Here is a 17713-nt window from a genome sequence, read left to right on the forward strand (position 1 = left end):
TTAAGCCGTATTCCCAAATAATCAAATATTTTCTAATCCTGTAATCCATTAAGCATTCATTTATTTGTTAATTCAGAATACAGACTGCTGTACAATAGGCCCAGTGTAAAGTGCTGAGGTTACAGAAACAAAAGACTCTCTTGCTCCTGTCTTGCAATGAATCCCACTGCAGAGCAGGTGTCCTGGTGGCTTCATAGTCTGGGGGCGAGAAGCACACAGCAAGGCCATTGGCTGCGTTTTATTGCCTCCAGGAACTTTCTGGAAGCTGACAGCCAGTGCCTTAGGAGGCTTGGTATAGGGTGCCCTTCTGGAAGGAGACAGTGAGGTTGAAGTGTCCCAAGGTCTTTAAGCTTAAGTTGTGTTTTGCTTGGCAGTGTGATGTTAACCATTGGGTAGAGCCAAGAATGATTCCTGGCCTGTCAGAACTAATGTAAAAGATTCTACTAAATGCTTCTTGCATCACATTTTTTACTAATTACATTTTTGCTCTAACCTCTTGGAGTTCTTTATAATCTGTCCACCTTTGAAGCAGTCAACCTTAAACTAAAGTTGAGGTGCTTGCCGAAACCGGTTTGGCTCAATGGATAGAGCATCGGCTTGGGGACTGAAGGGTCCCTGGTTCAATTCCGGTCAAGGGCATGTACCTTGGTTGCAGGTATATCCCCAGTAGGGGATGTGCAAGAGGCAGCTGATCGATGACTCTCTCTCATCGATGTTTCTGACTCTCTATCTTTCTACCTTCCTCTCTGTACAAAATCAATAAAATATATATTTTTTAGAATAAAGTAAAAAAATAAAATAAAGTTGAGGTGCTTTCTCCAAGCTCTGCCATGGGCTGGCTGCATATCTGGGTGCTTGCTTTCTTTTTATGCTACTAAGTCTTCTAGATATATTTCTGATGAATAATTTTAAAAGAAAATTTTTACTAGGATGTTCTCCCCTCACCAGATACTTCTGGAAGTTTAGGAAAATTATGAACTATATGCATATGCAATAATTTGAGTTCTTTTGTTTCTAGCTTAGGTTGTCAGAAATGCAAACAAATTTGAATCAGATTTTAATCAAAATAAATTAAATGGGTCCTAACAATCAAGAAAGGAAACATGCAACTAAAACAGTTACTTTGTGCAAGCAAATCAGAGCCAAAAGACGTTGTTCCATTGTCATCTTGAAGATTCCATTGGTCTGTGTCCTTCAGCCTTTGCAGATAAAGGAATGTGGGCCAGGCCTGGAGTTAGGCTTTGTTCAGTCCCAGCATGTGATGTTAACCGTAGCTCCATTGATGGTAACACTCCAACCCTCTCCTCCTGTTCCTTTCTTAGCTGCCTTGTCTCAGCTCCTACGACAGCTACTGCAGCAACCAGGTTGCCGCCAAAGCCCTGCTGGACCACAAGAAACAAGACCACCGGGTCCAGGATTTCCTTCAGCGATGCTTAGAATCCCCCTTCAGCCGCAAACTAGATCTGTGGAATTTCCTCGATATTCCGAGAAGCCGCCTGGTCAAATACCCTCTGCTCCTCCGCGAAATCCTGAGGCACACACCGAATGATAACCCAGACCAGCAGCACCTGGAAGAAGCTGTAAGTTTCTTTCTTTCTCTCCTGCCTTCTTATTTCCCCCAGGGGACCGTAGAGGATTGGGTAAATGGGTGAATGAAGGGTCCCTGGGTACATGGGCTTCAGCCACCGTAGGTTCTAGGCGTGACTCTGCTACCAACCATATTTTTTTTTTTTTTCAAGTCACGTCTCCTCTCTCAGTTTCCTAACCTACCAAATGTAGTGTTTACTTGCAGTGCACTCTAAAGTTCCTTTGATGCTACCATTTTTTGATTCTGCAGTCTGTTTGTTACCATTGCTGTGAAGGTCAGAAATCTCTGGGATGATTTTAAGTTGAATATTTTTGCTTAGTTAGCAAATTGGAGTTGCTTTTTACCTGAGCCCCAAGGCCCATTTTTGAAATCAGCACCCACTTAACATGTAGCTCTCTTCAGTCAATTGGATGCAGGCCTCCAGTTGCAGTACGGGCCTAGGGCTGCTCACTGGTGAGGGTTTATTAAGTTGGGGGGAAATGGGGTCTGCATCAGGAGAATAAGGTAAACTGTGAGCATTCTGCCCAGAGAGCTGGGCTCTGATCAGGGTACTCGGCGGGGCGGGCAGGGGTCTTTGCAGGCTGGAGGAGCCAAGGGCCTGTGCAGGGAGTGAAGATGTGACAGGACAGGTCCTGGCTGGGCAGAGGCCCGGAGCAGTCAGACCGAGGTTGAGGACAGTCTGAGGAAACAGGGAGAGGAAGCAGAGGATGGGGGTGGATAGCTGATTATATAGAGGTTTTTACGTGTCAACTTGAGACATTTTCTCTCTGTTGTGTTTTTGTTTTCTAAGTAGCTGGGATTTGGGTTCAAATCCCAGCTCCATCGCAACAAACTGTGTAACCTTGGGCAAGACACCTCCTGGTCTGTAGGACGGGGGGACAGAGGCAGGGAGTCTAGGGACGGTTGCTTGGTGCAGCTGCCCAGGTATGCAGTCATGGGAGCCTGCTCGGCAGTGGCAGGAGACGTGGAGGCAGAGACTAATTCATAGGGCTCGTCCCCAGACTGTGTCTGTGACAGTAACAGAAAGGATGTTTGTCGGTGGTTTGAAAATCAGAAGTCTTGAACCTGCTGAGCAACCTGCCCATCTCCTCCCGAAGAAGGGCTTAATAATAAGTAGTAACAACAACACTAACAGTAATACCTGCAGATGTTTCTTGAATACCTAGTAAGTCAGCTCTTAGTTCATCTTCAGAGTAGTCTATGAGATAACTTCTTTTTTAAAAACATATATATTTCATTGATTTTTTATTTTTATTTTTTTTTTTTTTTTACCGAGAAGAAGGGAGAGGGATGGTTAGAGAGTTACAAACATCGATCAGCTGCGTCCTGCACGCATCCCTCCTGCACACCCACAACCAAGGCACACGCCCCTGACCAGAATTGAACCAGGGACCTTTCAGTCCACTGAGCCAAACCAGTCAGGGCTGAGATAACTTCTTGTTAGGACCATTTTCCAGATGAGGCTTGGAGGGGGAAACAGTTTGTCGGGTTCAGAGCTAGCAAGGGATGGGGCTGCTGTCTGAACCTGTCAGTGCAGACTGCAAATCCAGGGCCCTTTCCACTTCCTTGTGATCCTATACCGCAGAGCGGAAAGCCTGGCCGCTCTGAGCCCTGCTGCCTTTGGAATGACAGGAAGCTGTCCACCCAGCTCTGTGGAGAGGCCTCGGGGGTGCAGAGCTGGGCCGGTGCCTCCATGTAAGGACAGAGAAGAAAGAGAAAAGTCTGTCCTGATTCATGAGGTGTCTGGCAGGCCCGCCTCACACAGACCAGGCCCGCAGTCCAGCACAATGGGGAATGCGGGCATCGGGGGTGAGGCCCATCTCACTCCATCATGTCTGTTTTTATTACTGGGGAGAGTGCAATAGAGTTGCCTCCTTTCCATATTTCATCCCAGCCAGTGTGTGGTCTGCAGGAATGAAAGCAGGGAGCTCACGCTAGTCTAAATAATTACTTTTTTAAAGCACACGAGCTTGCTTACAGTTTTATTGTGAAGATTTCTTCTTTTTAATAGGCAGCATGAAAGAATAATACTCTGTGTATAAAAATAAAAAAAAATAAAAATAAAGCCGAAACTGGTTTGGCTCAGTGGTAGAGCGTCGGTCTGCAGACTGAAGGGTCCCAGGTTCGATTCCGGTCAAGGGCATATACATTGGTTGGGGCACATCCCCAGTAGGGGGTGTGCAAGAGGCAGCTGGTCGATGTTTCTCTCTCATCGACGTTTCTAGCTCTCTATCCCTCTCTCCTCCTCTCTGTAAAAAATCAATAAAATATATTTTTTAAAAAAAGAACTATAAAAATATTTTTAAAATAAAATAAAATAAAAAATAAATAAAAATAAAAAACATACCCCGTGAGCTAAAGCTTGAACTGGAAGCCAGGGAGATAAGAATATGATGGTTTGCACCAATTTCCCTAGTGCAGAAAATGTGACGTCCTTCTCCGAAGTTGACTCTGCACCTGGTCATTCAGGCAGATTTGTGCACGAAGCATGGGTAAACCCGCACTGGAAAATGCCTGCAAGTCTTCTGAATGCCCACTTACATAATGTAGGCACCGCACTTTTTAGTCTTCTTTTCAAAATCCTTGTGGCATTACTCCAGATGAGCAGAAGCATTTAGCCCTGTGCTCTTGGGTGCGTGGTGAATGTTTGATAAACATAAATGCAGCTTAACTCATATGTCCTCTGAAAAAATGTTCCACTTATGAAAATGGAATTAAAAAAAATAAAACACAGAGCACTAACTGCTTCGACACCAAGCATTCAGATCTGTGACTTAGATCTAAAGGAAGTCTTGCTGCTAATGCAATGCATAAACTACCACATCGTTATTAGAATTTCTTAACAGTGTTTTGGAGGCTTCATAGAAATTTCCCCCTCAAAAAAGAAAAATTCTTAAAATAGGACTGTATATTCAGATATTCTGGGAGCTAGTTGTTTAATGTTTTAAATTCTCAGGATGGTTCCAGCCAGAAGGTGATCCTTCAGACTGTCTCATCACTGTTCCCCAACTCCTATAAAAAATAAAAATAAAACAAAAAATCACTGCAATCAGTGGGAAGAACAGTCCTGCTTTTGATGCAGTGAAGGCTGCTATTGTTGGTTCATGTCAGGGGCCTGTGAGGAGATGCTCTTACCACCCAAGGGACTAGCTAGACAGGGCTTTCAGATTCCACTCTGAGCATGATGAATCCAGCATCTGTGGGTTTAATCCCTGTTCAGTTACCAGGTATCGCTCGTCATATACCGTTACCAGTCCCTTCCCTTTGGTTTGGTGAGAGAGGCAACAATACATTTAATTTAAATGTACAACTGCCACGATGTTTTTGGCAATCTGCTCTATTTAGCTTTGTTCCTCGATGAAATTCTACAAAATAAACTCTTCTCAGGAACCAGTGCAGAGAGAGTAGGCTCTGACAGTGTACCGGTGGATATAAATACAAAATAAGATTTTTAATAAAGCAGACCCAGAGTCACTACTATACATATAGAATATGGAATAACACGGATGATTTCCATTGTTTTGTCTCTTTATACTTTCAAACGCCAGAGAAAAAAAGCACCTTTGAAAGTAGTCACAGTTGCCCGAGGAGCCACTGTGGAGTTTGAGTTTATTAATCTTCATGTGATATGCCAGCTCTTCGGTTCCTGAGTTAAATTAGGAAGTGAAAACGTCTTTATGCCTGCGGTGCATCTTCCTTCTGGTTTCCTGGACACTTGCAGGAAACTCAGAAAATTGACTCAAGTACTGGTTCATGTCAGCTGCCCAGTTAAACTTAGTAGTAATTAACTTATAAAATGAGTCATAACAATGAATGCCAAGATCTTTAAAAGCAAGGAAATATATGGATTCTATAACATATTAAAAATGTACCAAAGTAAAGGATAATGAATCAGTAGCTCAGATACCTCCCATGTAATATTTTTAAGCCTGAGGATAGAGACCCTCTCATTTCTTTGAATGCACCCAACCTATGTTAACAATGAACAGATGTTCAATAAACATTAGTTTAATTAAGTTAAAGGATGAGTCATAGCTGTAGCATATTCTGTGCCATTTCTTTTTGTTTGTTTTTTAAAGTAGTGATAAATAAGAAGTCATCTTTGAAAACCAAGAGTGGAGCACGGCCGGTGTGGCTCAGAGGTTGAGCCTCAACGTATGAACCAGGAGGTCATGGTTTAGTTCCCGGTCAGGGTACATGCCCAGGTTGTGGGCTCCATCCCCAGTAGAGGGTGTGCAGGAGGCAGCCAATCAATGATGTTCTCTCATCATTGCTGTTTCTATCCCCTTTCCCTCTCCCTCTCCCTCTTCCTCTCCCTCACAGTTCTGCTCTCCCTCTCCCTCTCTCTTTCTTTCTGAAATCAATAAAAAATATCTTTTAAATAAATTATATTTGAAACTCTTTTTTACTGATTTCAGAGAGGAAGGGAGAGAGAGAATTATCCATGAGGAGAGAAAATCATGGATTGGCTGCCTCTTGCACGCCCCTTCCTAGGGATGGAGCTCACAACCTGGGCATGTGCCCTGACTGGGAATCGAACCTGGGACCCTTTTGTCCACAGGCCAACACTCTATCCACTGAACCAAACCAACAAGGGCGATTTTTGAAACTCTAATAGCTACAAAAGTATGTAGATTATGCATCCGTTCCTAGGCTACCGTCACCAGGCTCTAGCTCGGAGCGGTATGCTTTTCTGTCACACTCACATGGATTCTCCAGTTATAACTGGTAGAAGTTTCCATCCAGTTGCTTTGAGAAGAAGGTCATTTCACTCGCATGTGAAAAATAATCAACCATCGCCGGGACCAGTTTGGCTCAGTGGATAGAGAGTAGGCCTGCGGACTGAAAGGTCCCGGGTTCGATTCCGGTCAAGGGCACGTACCTTGGTTGCGGGCACATCCCCAGTGGAGGGTGTGCAAGAGGCAGCTGGTCGGTGTTTCTCTCCCATCGATGTTTCTAGCTCTCTGTCCCTCTCAATTCCTCTCTGTGTAAAATCAATAAAATATATGTTTTTTAAAAAATAATCAACCATCTTAGAAACAATTCACTACCACTTCAACGTGTTACAAGACCTGGTAACTTTTTAAGCTCTCTCAGTTAATGCCACCACAAGGCCATTGGGACTTTGGGTCTTTTCGCTATTAGGGGACAGCGGAAGTCATTACTCTGCCTTTGATTGGCGTCTTAGGATTTTTTGCTCAACTGATTTCTTGTTCCTTTGTTTTCTAGTATTTTCTAACTTTCAGATGTACCTAAGTGATAGGACAACACATCCAAATTCACGCCCCTGATCATGTCTCGTGCCGTGCTCTTTCTGTTTTGCTTTGCTTTGCTTCATTTTATATTAGCAGCATTGCATCTACCATTGCTTCGAAATCCCTCTACCCCCTCACTTGTTTTCACACGTGCTGAGGCTTGGGCCTAAATGTGTGTAGTAGCTGTGAGTTCTGCATATCGAAAACAGTACCTTCTATCTTGTCCTCTCAGATAAGATTATTCACCAACATTAGTTTTGTATATAATACAAATATCTGTATGTGTGTACAAATAAATGTATGTGTATATATGCATAAATACATGTATATGTCTGTGTGTGGGTATATAGATGGATAGATAGATACAGAATATTAAAAGCATTGTATTTGACCCCTTTCCCAAAGCAGCAACTTAGATACTGGAATCTCAGAATTAGATCCAGGTATATCATGGTGACCTTCTAGGCTGAGGCCCAGGGACGTGTTAGCGTGGGTGATTTGCTTCCATTCCCCATACTTTTTTTTTGTTTCCATAGATAAACATCATTCAGGGAATCGTGGCAGAAATCAACATCAAGACTGGGGAGTCGGAATGCCATTATTACAAAGAACGACTTCTTTACTTGGAAGAAGGCCAGAAGGACTCCCTGATCGACAGCTCGCGAGTGCTGTGTTGTCACGGCGAACTGAAGAACAACCGGGGCATGGTGAGTGGTGACTCCCCTTCGGTGGTCTCCCCTGGGCCTCCCCCAACACGTAATCCATCTGCTGCTGAGCCTCCTGTGACCCTGCCTTTCCTGCCCAGGGCCACGTTCTTTAGACAAAAATGGTTTCTCCATTGTCTTTTATATCAGAGACTCACGTATATGTGGATATGTATAATTATATACATTTATATATTATATGGTTATAATTTATATATCAGTAACATATATTACACATACATGTTTATAATTTATGTGTACATATGTTGTATTAGTTTTATGACCAGAATATAGAAAGGATTTTGGAAAACAACATAGAGTTGCCCATGTTTCGTTTTGTTTGATCATAACCTTCAAAAGCAAACACAGAACAGTTACCTCCTCCCGCTTGGCTATCGGGAAACAGCGGGTGATCTCAGAGGAACAGCTCTTACGTGGAGTGCAGTTAGCATTGGGAGAAACTCTTTTCTTTCCTATGGATTGTCACCCATCTACAGACTGACATTTTGAGACAAATGTATTGTTTTTTTTAAATAGTAATCTACCTCCCATTAGCTGTATATCTTCCTCTGGCCTGTAGATACCCCATTTCCTGGCTTTTATTCCTGAATAGAAACTGAAATTGTTCTTCCTCTCCTATCAAGGACAAATCTCCCCTGGAGCGCTTACTGCAGTGGGTGCAGTTCTCTGCCTCTCTGTCAGTATCTGCCGTTATCCATGCTCTTTGAGAGAGGACTGTGCCCTGTCAATTCCCAGAACCTATTCTGAGGGAGTGAGTGAATGCTTATATAAAGAAAGGATGAATTTGAATTATATGAGAGTTAAAAAGTCATTCAACTGACGAGGCTATTTTTATGTATCGTCAGTAGAAAATAATGCTAATACATGTTATATGTTATAATTTTTATGTTATAATGTAAAATATATTTTATATAATACAAACTTTATTATCTATCCTATATATTTAAATTCAGTGTTGACAAAGTGTCTCCACTTTTACTGTATTTTATCTTCAATATCTTGGGATGAAAGCCAAAACTATATTTATATTTTAAATATATTTGTATTGGTTTCAGAGAAGAAGGGAAAGAGAGAGAGAGAGATACATCAATGATGACAGAAAAGCATTGATCGGCTACCTCTTCCACATTCCTGGTGGGATCAAGCCCATCACCCAGGAATCAAACCTCCTGGTTCATAGGTCGACACTCACCCATTGAAGCATGCTGGCTGATCAGCCAAAACTATATTGGAGAGTTCTTAATCAAGCTGTGATAACTCAAGGGATATCATTTTGACCTGGACTGTGAAATGGCATTTAAGAGCAGGCTTGGAAATGTTAATTACGTCACAGCATGTAATATGCAGCACAGGGAATATAGTCAATTATATCATAGTAATTTTGTATGGTGACAGATGGCTACTGGACTTAACATAGTAATCACTTTGTAAGGTACTTAAATATCAAATCACTATGTTGTATACCCGAAGCTAGTGTAACGTGTCAACTATACTTTAATAAAAAAGAAGGTAATAAGATTACTACCAGGAGCATAAATTTGAAAAATTATTTTAAAAACTGACTCACGAAGTAAGAGAAAAATATGTACTATTTTATAACCAAAAAAAAAAAAAATGTTTTTTTTCCAATGTGAGTTTCTACTCATTTCCTTTTAGAGACTTTTAAGTTGACAATCCCAAATACTTCCAAATACTAGAAAGCCAAAACCCAGCTGCAGAGTGGTGGATCTTCTCAGTTCACTCTCTAAGCATTTCCAACAGTGCGAAGCGTCTGTCTGGCACATGAAACTGAAAGGAGCCCGTTTACCCCTCCTCCACCCGGCAAAAGTACTTTCGTGATGTGGTTTGACACAGCCTTTATTTTTGAGATTTTCTTTTGCCCACAGCACACACATCAGTCGTCAGGCTTTTAAACACAAGCTCTTTGGAGAGCTGAAGTTCTGATGAACTCAACTGAGAGGGACGGCGTCTTTGATCTTTTCTCTCTTGGCTGCAGCAGCATGCTCTGTTTTCTCCGGGAACAGGCAGTGTTCCGAGGGGGGGAGCCTGGATGAAGCTGGTAATCAGCTCTGTGGTTGAAGGAACAAGTGTTTGTGTTTTGTTTTGTTTTGTTTTGTTTTGTTTTAGTTTGGGGAGAAGAGATTAATAATAAGCTTTGATATACCAGTCTTATCCTTTATAGACTACTAGAGGCCCGATGCATGAAATTCGTGCAAGAGTAGGCCTTCCTTCCCCCAGCTGTCGGCACCGGCTTCCCTCACAGCCCCGGCTTCATCCGGAAGGTCATCCGGAAGGATGTCCGGTCTAATTAGCATATTATGCTTTTATTATTATAGATCATTCATTTTGATCTCCTAGGATTATATTTAGTAATGTAAACAAAAGTCAGGGAGGTACTATCTCCCCCTCCCTCACTCCCCCTCTTTATTCTGTTCCCCTTTTTCATATGGGAGCTGGGGCCATGTGAGTCTGCACAGGTTCTGAGTTGCAATGTGAAGGCAGTCCTGGCTGCTGATGTCTGTAGGCAGAAAGGCCTTCTCCATGGGGCCCTGGGAAGGATCCTATAAGAAAGGCAATGGGTGCATCTGGAAATGCCTAGGACCTGCCTGACTTCTGTTTCCCAGGAGGTGCATTTGAGCCTGAGGTGTATAATCCAGTGTGAACTTGGTGCCTGTGGGCCTCTTAGTCCAGGAATCAGCTACTCATCCTGTGGATTCTTCTCTCCTAGAAACTGCACGTCTTCCTGTTCCAAGAAGTGCTGGTGATCACCCGAGCCATCACGCACAACGAGCAGCTCTGCTACCAGCTGTACCGGCAGCCGATCCCTGTGAAGGACCTCCTGCTGGAGGACCTGCAGGATGGAGAAGTGAGGCTGGGCGGCTCCCTGCGCGGGGCATTCAGCAACAACGAGAGAAGTATGTTCTAAGCTGTTGCGTGTTTAGTGCAGTGGTGGTTCAGAGGGAGTGGCTGGCTGGTGAAAAGAGAAGAGCCATAGCCTTGGAGTTGAACTGCCTCCCAGAGCCATCTCACTGCTTACTGGTTGTCTAGCCTTGTTCAGTCTCTGGGAGCCTTGGTTTTTCATGTGCCAAGTGGGGATGCAGGCAGACCTACTCCATAAGGTGGTTTTAAGGGTTTTAAGTAAGATGCTGCAAGTGAACCTGCCTGTACATAACTGAACTGGTGCTTCTTAAGCTCCTTTCTCTCTCTTCCTATTGTATAAAAGCGTGCTTCACACAGAGACAGTCCCTCTGTGAACACCAGTTGCATAACATGCCTTTTGTAGTGGAGCTGTCTAAAGAGACATACGAATGGTCGATTGGGCTGCTGGTTCATTTGTACTGACTGGAATGGACTTCTCTAACTTGAGGCTGAATAAGCAAAGGCGCTAACAAAGGGGAGCTAAGATAGCCATCGAGTATCTTCTGAGTGTCAAGCACTCTTCTAGGCACTAGTACACCATGGTAAACAAACAGTTAAAGGTGTTGCCCCTATGGAGTTTACATTGTGATGGAGGAGGTAGATGAGAAAGAAATATTCTGGGTGCTGTTAAGGATACTAAATCCAAGTAAGGAGATAGCAGTAGGCGATCTGTTTTAGATGAGGTGGCCAGGACAGCCTTCTTTGAGAAAGTGACATTTTGACTTTTGGGGTAACATTTGCATCATATTGTCAGAATCATTAATATGTACTACCTCTTAGCTACTCATCAGCCCTCCCCCTAGTGATGGTAGTAGTAGTAGTAGTAACTTTTATTTCTCCAATACTGGCTACATGCCAGGCATTGTACAAGGACTTCCGTTATTCCTCATAATAATCTCATATAAGGCAGATTCTCTTTGTTTCCCTCATTTTACAAATAAGGAATCTGAGACATAAAGGAGTGAAACTTGCCCAAGACAAAGAGTGGAGCCCGAATGTATGTGAGCAGGAGGTGGCTCCCAGTCTTGACTGCAGGAGTATGCAAGGGAACTGGCCGGACGCAGATCCTTCTTGAACCAAGTGGTGCACATGGCATGTGGGGCGTTAAATGCCAGTTGGTGTTGTTATTAAACTAAATGTCTTTCACAGTGTGCACTCCTGTTTTTTAAATGCACACAAATTTCTGTTGAGATCTTAAACATGTAACTTCGTTTTTCAATGAAACTGAATTCGTAACCGCTCTGCGTCATTACGTATCTTCTCAATCACTGGATACTAAATGAAAAGTTCCATCGTGGAGGCTCATAGGCATGTTTTGATGTTACAAAGAGCTTCTGGAACTTGAAACACTCTCCAGGTGAGAAAATGGTTGAAATCACAGACTACCAGGCACACCTTAGACCTAGTGATTCTGAATCTCTAAGGGTAGGGCCCAGGAACCTATGTTTTTAATAAGCTCCTCAGGGCATTTTGATAACACAGCCAGGTTGGGTGACCAGTACGCTGGGGTCCCCTGAAACGTGACATAGTTTTTCCGGGCTGATACCATTTGCTAGCTTCTGAGGGCAGCTGAGAGCTAGACTGGTGTCAACTCTGGTTGACGGACGGTGGCCGCAGGGCACTGCTGAGCCATGTCCTGGACCCGTGGAACACATTTGTGATCAGTCAGTGATGCCTGTGCCATGGGGACCTGGGTTAGTGTCATTGCAATTATTCTCTTGGCCTGGGAGAGTATCTGTCCGTTGACTTTTTTTTTCATGTGTTTTCATTTCTAGTTAAAAACTTCTTTAGAGTAAGTTTCAAAAATGGATCCCAAAGTCAGACCCACTCACTACAAGCCAACGACACCTTCAACAAACAGCAGTGGCTCAACTGTATCCGCCAAGCCAAAGAAACCGTGCTGTGTGTCGCCGGGCAGGCCGGGGTGCCGGACTCCGAGGGACCGTCCCTAAATCCCGCCGCTGGGAGCAGGGAGCCGCAGGGAGAAACGAAACTTGAGCAGATGGACCAATCGGACAGTGACTCGGACTGCAGCATGGACACGAGTGAGGTCAGCCTCGACTGCGAGCGCATGGAACAGACAGACTCCTCCTGTGGGAACAGCAAGCACATTGAAAGCAATGTCTGACAGAAGCCAGTGCTTCCCGGAAGTAGCCCTGTGTCTTACCTGTACAGTATTTGCATTCCACTCACGGAACGGTTGGAGAAGCACTTTTTAATAACGTTGTGACCATGTCAACCCAGTCTCTCGTGTCTGTATCCTTGTCCTTCGTACTGTAACTGCCCGTGTGTCTGTGTGAGCTGGAGCCTGTGGCCTGTTCTCCTGTATTGTGTTTCACAAGTGTCTGGTTGGATGAAGAGGTACTTGAACAACTTATTCTCAGATGTCCTGCTGGATTAAAAAAAAAAAAAATAGAAAAGGAGTCTCTCAACTACTGTTTCATGTAGATTCTTCGAGTCCTCCCATGTTTTCTAGTGCTTTTCTAGCTCTTTGGCGTGGTCGCTGAAGGCACAGTGGTTAGGGAGCCTTGCACACAGGGCTCGAGGAAGTGGCTTGTGTGCCATGATGGCATTCGAAGGACAACTGGGAAAGATCGATGCTGGCAGTGAACTTGCCTCGATGTTATACAACCACGGAGCATGTTAACATCCCTGGGGGCCCTGAAGGCTTCATTTTGCAAAGGAAGAAATACCCTCTTGACCTTGTCGTGTCATCCAGTGCAAATCTGATGCAGTAATCTTAGGGCATGAACCAGAGTCTGGCCTTCCCAGGACCAGCGCAAAAGCAGCTGTCCGCTCTGAGTCTTGAACTGAAATGTGCATTGCACCCGGAGTCTCTGTCATCCTTGCTGGCCTGCCTGGGAGAGCCGTTTCTAGCCTAAAACATCAGAATAAATCTCAGAGCGCCTGGGGAAACCTGGCAGGGTAGCAAGGAAGCCCATCGCCATTGTGTTCCATCTGCCAAGGCCTCCGCACCTGTCAGAGCATGAATGAAGGGATGAGGGAAAAGGACTGAAACTGAGTCAGCAACTCTGTTTATAGAGACGTGAGAAGAGTTTGGAAGAAGTGCGTTCATCAGGACCTTATGTGAGAAATGGTGAAAGAGCAAAGCAAGGCCCAGCGCCCTTCGGGAAGCAGCCAGAGCCTCGGGCTTTCCTGCTCTGCTTTTGGGTCCTGAGGTTGCCGTCTCTCGGTCTGTCCTGGGAGTCACCGTTACCTTCTCCAAAGACCAACTTAATTAACTCTATGATTAATTAGGATATGGTAGCCAAACTAGTATCTCTTTGTCCAGCCTTGATTGACAACAAAGAGTGGGTCTTAGACCTTTAAAAAAGTTACCGAATTCACAGAAAAGCTCCTGTGAGTGTAAATATTAGGGGTGACCTGTGCAAAGTTATACCCACACCAGCACTAGTAGTAACGATGCTAAATTATTGCCAAAACGGTTTTTTGTTTTTTTTTAAATCTTCTGTGTCTTTCAAGTTTACAGAAAAGAAAGCAGTAAATAGTATGTTGTCATTTTATTACGTACAGCTGTCATGTGCATTCAGAGAAGCTGTGTGACAAGATTTATCAATATAGAAACAAGCTATATTACTTATTTTTCAAAAACAAAAGATATTGTGGTCAATTTTACCCTGTAAGCTTATTTCCGTATTTATAGATCTTAATCCGCGGTGAATTTTTTTTTCTATTGCAAGTTTATTTAAAACTGCTCCGTTTCTCAAGTTGTTACTGACTTTGGGAGTGAATGAACCTGCTGCAGACGGAAGCAGAGAGAAGGTGTTTGATGGTGGGAAAGAAATGGCTCATTCTTTGCAGGAGCCATCGGACACTTTGGCCAGTGCGTCAGGAAAAGCTGTCCATTGAGAGCTGACCTTTGGGAAGAAAGTCAATGAATGTTCTGATGAAATGAATGTTTTTATATCATGGCCTTAAACTTTCTGGGAGCATTTCAAATAAATTACCTGAAAATGTTGTCCTCCTTGTGTACAGTCTCTACCCTACAAACATCAAATTTCAACTACTTCCCTGGGAGGTTCTTTCCAAAATTTTTGCTTGTTCCCAAATGCAAATTTTGAAAGAGGGTGCAGGTTGAAATGAATGCTTTTCTTTGATTTATCATAGCTTTTGCATAACTCATATTTCTAAGATCATTCTCTGCTCACCCACTTATCCATTTATTAGTTTTTAACAATCTTGAATCTGTATTACTAGTATATATCAAGTAATAACAGAATTCTTACAGAAAAGAAGTGTTGGATCTCACTGTTGAAGAACTCAAGACAAAACAATGGAAGGCAAATTTCACTTTGAAATTCTTTGGTTATTTTTATAATAAAACATTGATATAGTGGACAATTTGAGTGGAGGGTGTCCATTAAAGCTAAAAGTACATTTTACAATATAGTTGGTTTTCTGAATGCTTAAGTTAAAAAATTGACAAAATGAGTTAGTTTACCTGTTTTTACTTAGGTAGACAGGCTTGTGTAATTAATATTAAGTATGCAGGAAAAGTTTAATTTCATACTTTTCTACATCTATTACAGTAATTTTTACCAGTAGGCCTAGTAAATGCTTGCATTCGCCAGCCACCTTGAAGAAGCAAATGCACATGGTTGGGGCGTGGCTTAGGGCATGTCCCCTGGGAACTGCTGCAGAGAGTCATGCCACCACGTGACAATACAATCAATTACCACATGCCTTGCAGAATCTCAGCATGAAGAGAGGGGAGAGTGGATGGGAAGAGATCAGCCAAAGAACTTGTATGTATATGTGCATAACCCATGGACACAGACAATAGGGTGGTGAAGGCCCAGGGTGGGGGATTGGGTGGGATGGAAGGGGTTAGTGGAGGAAAAAATGGAGGCATGTGTAATACTTTCAACAATAAAGATTTAATTAAAAAAAAAAACCTGAAGTTCGTTAAATTGAAGTCCACAAAATCGAGGGTTTATTGTGTTCCCCCAAAGAGGGTTTTTTAATTAAATCTTTTTTAGGATGAAAAAATTAAACAGTTTTAAGCTACCGGTAACCAATTGTCAATAGCATGCTGGCCCAATAAAGCTGGTAATTGGTCTTATCTTTATAAGAAGGTCTTACCATTTTATTTTATATACTGTTAATTACCAGAGTAATCAAAATATTCACATAAATTTAACTCCAAATGAAAACTCACCCTTTCTTTTCCTTCTTGTCTCCTTCTCCCTCCTTCCTTCTCAGCCTTCTTGTCCTCCTTCAGAGCCACTTTGGCTATTCCTTCCACTTTTCACTCCAGGATTGCATTGACCTCAATACTCTGTGCTAGCTAGCATGTTAGAAAACATCTTTACTGACAATGGGTGGGTTAGTACAAATGATTGAGGGCAAAATGGTTTTCTCCAGTCTACTTTCAGGATGTTATCTGACACACAACTAAATGTAATCCTCACAGTCTAAATGAAGTCCAAGCAAAGAGAAGAGCCACAACTAGCAGTTTTGTACAAAATTGGAGTGTGGGTTCAGCTTCTGGGTTGTGGTCACCACCACCGACTGCTTTTGTTTCCATTCCTAGCACAGTTTGCAGCAGCTGAGACTGAAAAGCTCTTCATCACAGTCCTTCTTAACCATGTCTCTGTGCTCACAGGAAACTGCAACCCTCCATCTTGGTGAGCTAGCCACTCAACTTTTCACTTAAATTCAGTCCAGGCCCACCTACAGATTCTCTTCCAGCCTGAGGACCCTGGAAGATTTGATAAAGAGAACGTCTGACCACTTGGGCTTCCCTGGGCATGGTAGACAATACCATCTTATTGATGCAGTTGATTCATTTGGGTCATGTTATCTTGTTTATTGGCAGAACTGTAGAATTACGGTGCAGGAAGGGAATTTGAAGAGGGTCCCTAAAGCCCAAACACACCGAAGGAATCTGAAGATGATGGAGATTGAATACACAAGGAGAAAAGACAACTGTATTCCATGTACCTCGAGGGTGCTTATGCAAACGAGTTTGCAGAACAGTCACTGCTCTTCATGTCACATCTACCTATCAGTCTGCTCCATGCATCTACCCAAAGAAGCAGTTGGTTAATTGACCTGGAAAACATACAATACCTTATTAGTTTCACATAGAACATAGTGTTTCAACATTTATATTTTATGGCAGCTATAATTAAAAAATATATATATATAAACTTAACTGGTTTGGCTCAGCGGATAGAGTGTCGGCCTGGGGACTGAAGAGTCCCTTGTTCAATACCGGTCAAGGGCATGTACCTTGGTTGCAGGTACATCCCTAATAGGTGGAGTGCAAGAGGCAGCTGATTGATTGATATTTCTCTCTCATTGATGTTTCTAACTCTCCCTCTCCCTTCCTCTCTGTGAAAAATCAATAAAATACACTTAAAAAAACACACAAAACTACAGACAAGAAATTGCTCACAATTAGAAAAACAATTTTTTTTTTTCTTAACAGAAAAATAAATTTGGAAACAGCTTCCCAAAAAAATGACCTGGTGGATTAGAAAAAAATTAGAAACCAGGCCCTGTATCTTTAGGAAACTGGATGTGCATTCCTAACAACTTGTCCACTTACACATGTTCAGAAACAAACACACCTAAATATTAGTGAACTGTGTTATCTGTGAAGGTTTGAAAAAATGTCATCCTAGGTTTCCTATTCAGTGTATCTCCTTATCCCATGTCTGAGAAGTGGGGACAATGTAAACAGACGGTTTAAAAGGTGAAATGGGGTCTGTGAAATCGGAAATCACTCTGAGAACTATTAAGAGCTTATAGTCTTCATTGGGCTGGCTGCATCTCTTGACACGAAGTCACAGTTCCACTCTGAATTCCAGTATTCCATCCAGCCTAGGGAAGGATTTAATAATTACTTTTAAATTTGCACATGGTATTATGAAATTTCTCAAATGTATAGCCTTGGCCTGGATCTTTTTCATTCACTGTGCTACATACTTGGGAGGGGGGTGGGGTTCTTAGTTCAGAGATTCTGGAATATTTCCCTGTGTTTTTGCTGTTTTCCTTCCTACAGTTTTCTGTTTTCTCTTTCAGGAGCTCCAGAAAGAGAGATGTAGAACCTCCTGGATGTGGCCTCTTACCTCAGGGGTTAATTTTCTTATTGATATGCTTATCTCTTTATTTCCATTTCCCCCCCCCCCCAATAGATATTATTCTCTCTTGGGGAGATTTCCCCACCTTTATCTTCTGGCATAAAAATGCTGAGTTAA

The 17713-nt window shown here is 42.8% G+C and overlaps 1 protein-coding gene across 10 annotated transcripts in view; it reads left to right on the forward strand.

Annotated features, from left to right (window-relative positions):
* ARHGEF3 (Rho guanine nucleotide exchange factor 3) overlaps window positions 1-14466 on the forward strand; it is a 250794-nt gene extending 236328 nt beyond the window's left edge. For all 10 annotated transcript variants that reach the window (XM_045579038.1, XM_036430790.2, XM_036430795.1 and 7 more), the window contains 4 exons: window positions 1323-1580; window positions 7380-7550; window positions 10297-10483; window positions 12263-14466. In XM_045579038.1, coding sequence (XP_045434994.1) covers window positions 1323-1580; window positions 7380-7550; window positions 10297-10483; window positions 12263-12615 — 969 coding nt within the window. In that variant the 3' untranslated portion in view covers window positions 12616-14466. The remainder of the gene's footprint in view (window positions 1-1322; window positions 1581-7379; window positions 7551-10296; window positions 10484-12262) is intronic.
* The last annotated feature ends 3247 nt before the right edge of the window (window positions 14467-17713 follow it).

This window comes from Pipistrellus kuhlii, unplaced genomic scaffold, assembly GCF_014108245.1.
Source record: "Pipistrellus kuhlii isolate mPipKuh1 unplaced genomic scaffold, mPipKuh1.p scaffold_m20_p_11, whole genome shotgun sequence".
NCBI classification, from domain to species: Eukaryota; Metazoa; Chordata; class Mammalia; order Chiroptera; family Vespertilionidae; genus Pipistrellus; species Pipistrellus kuhlii.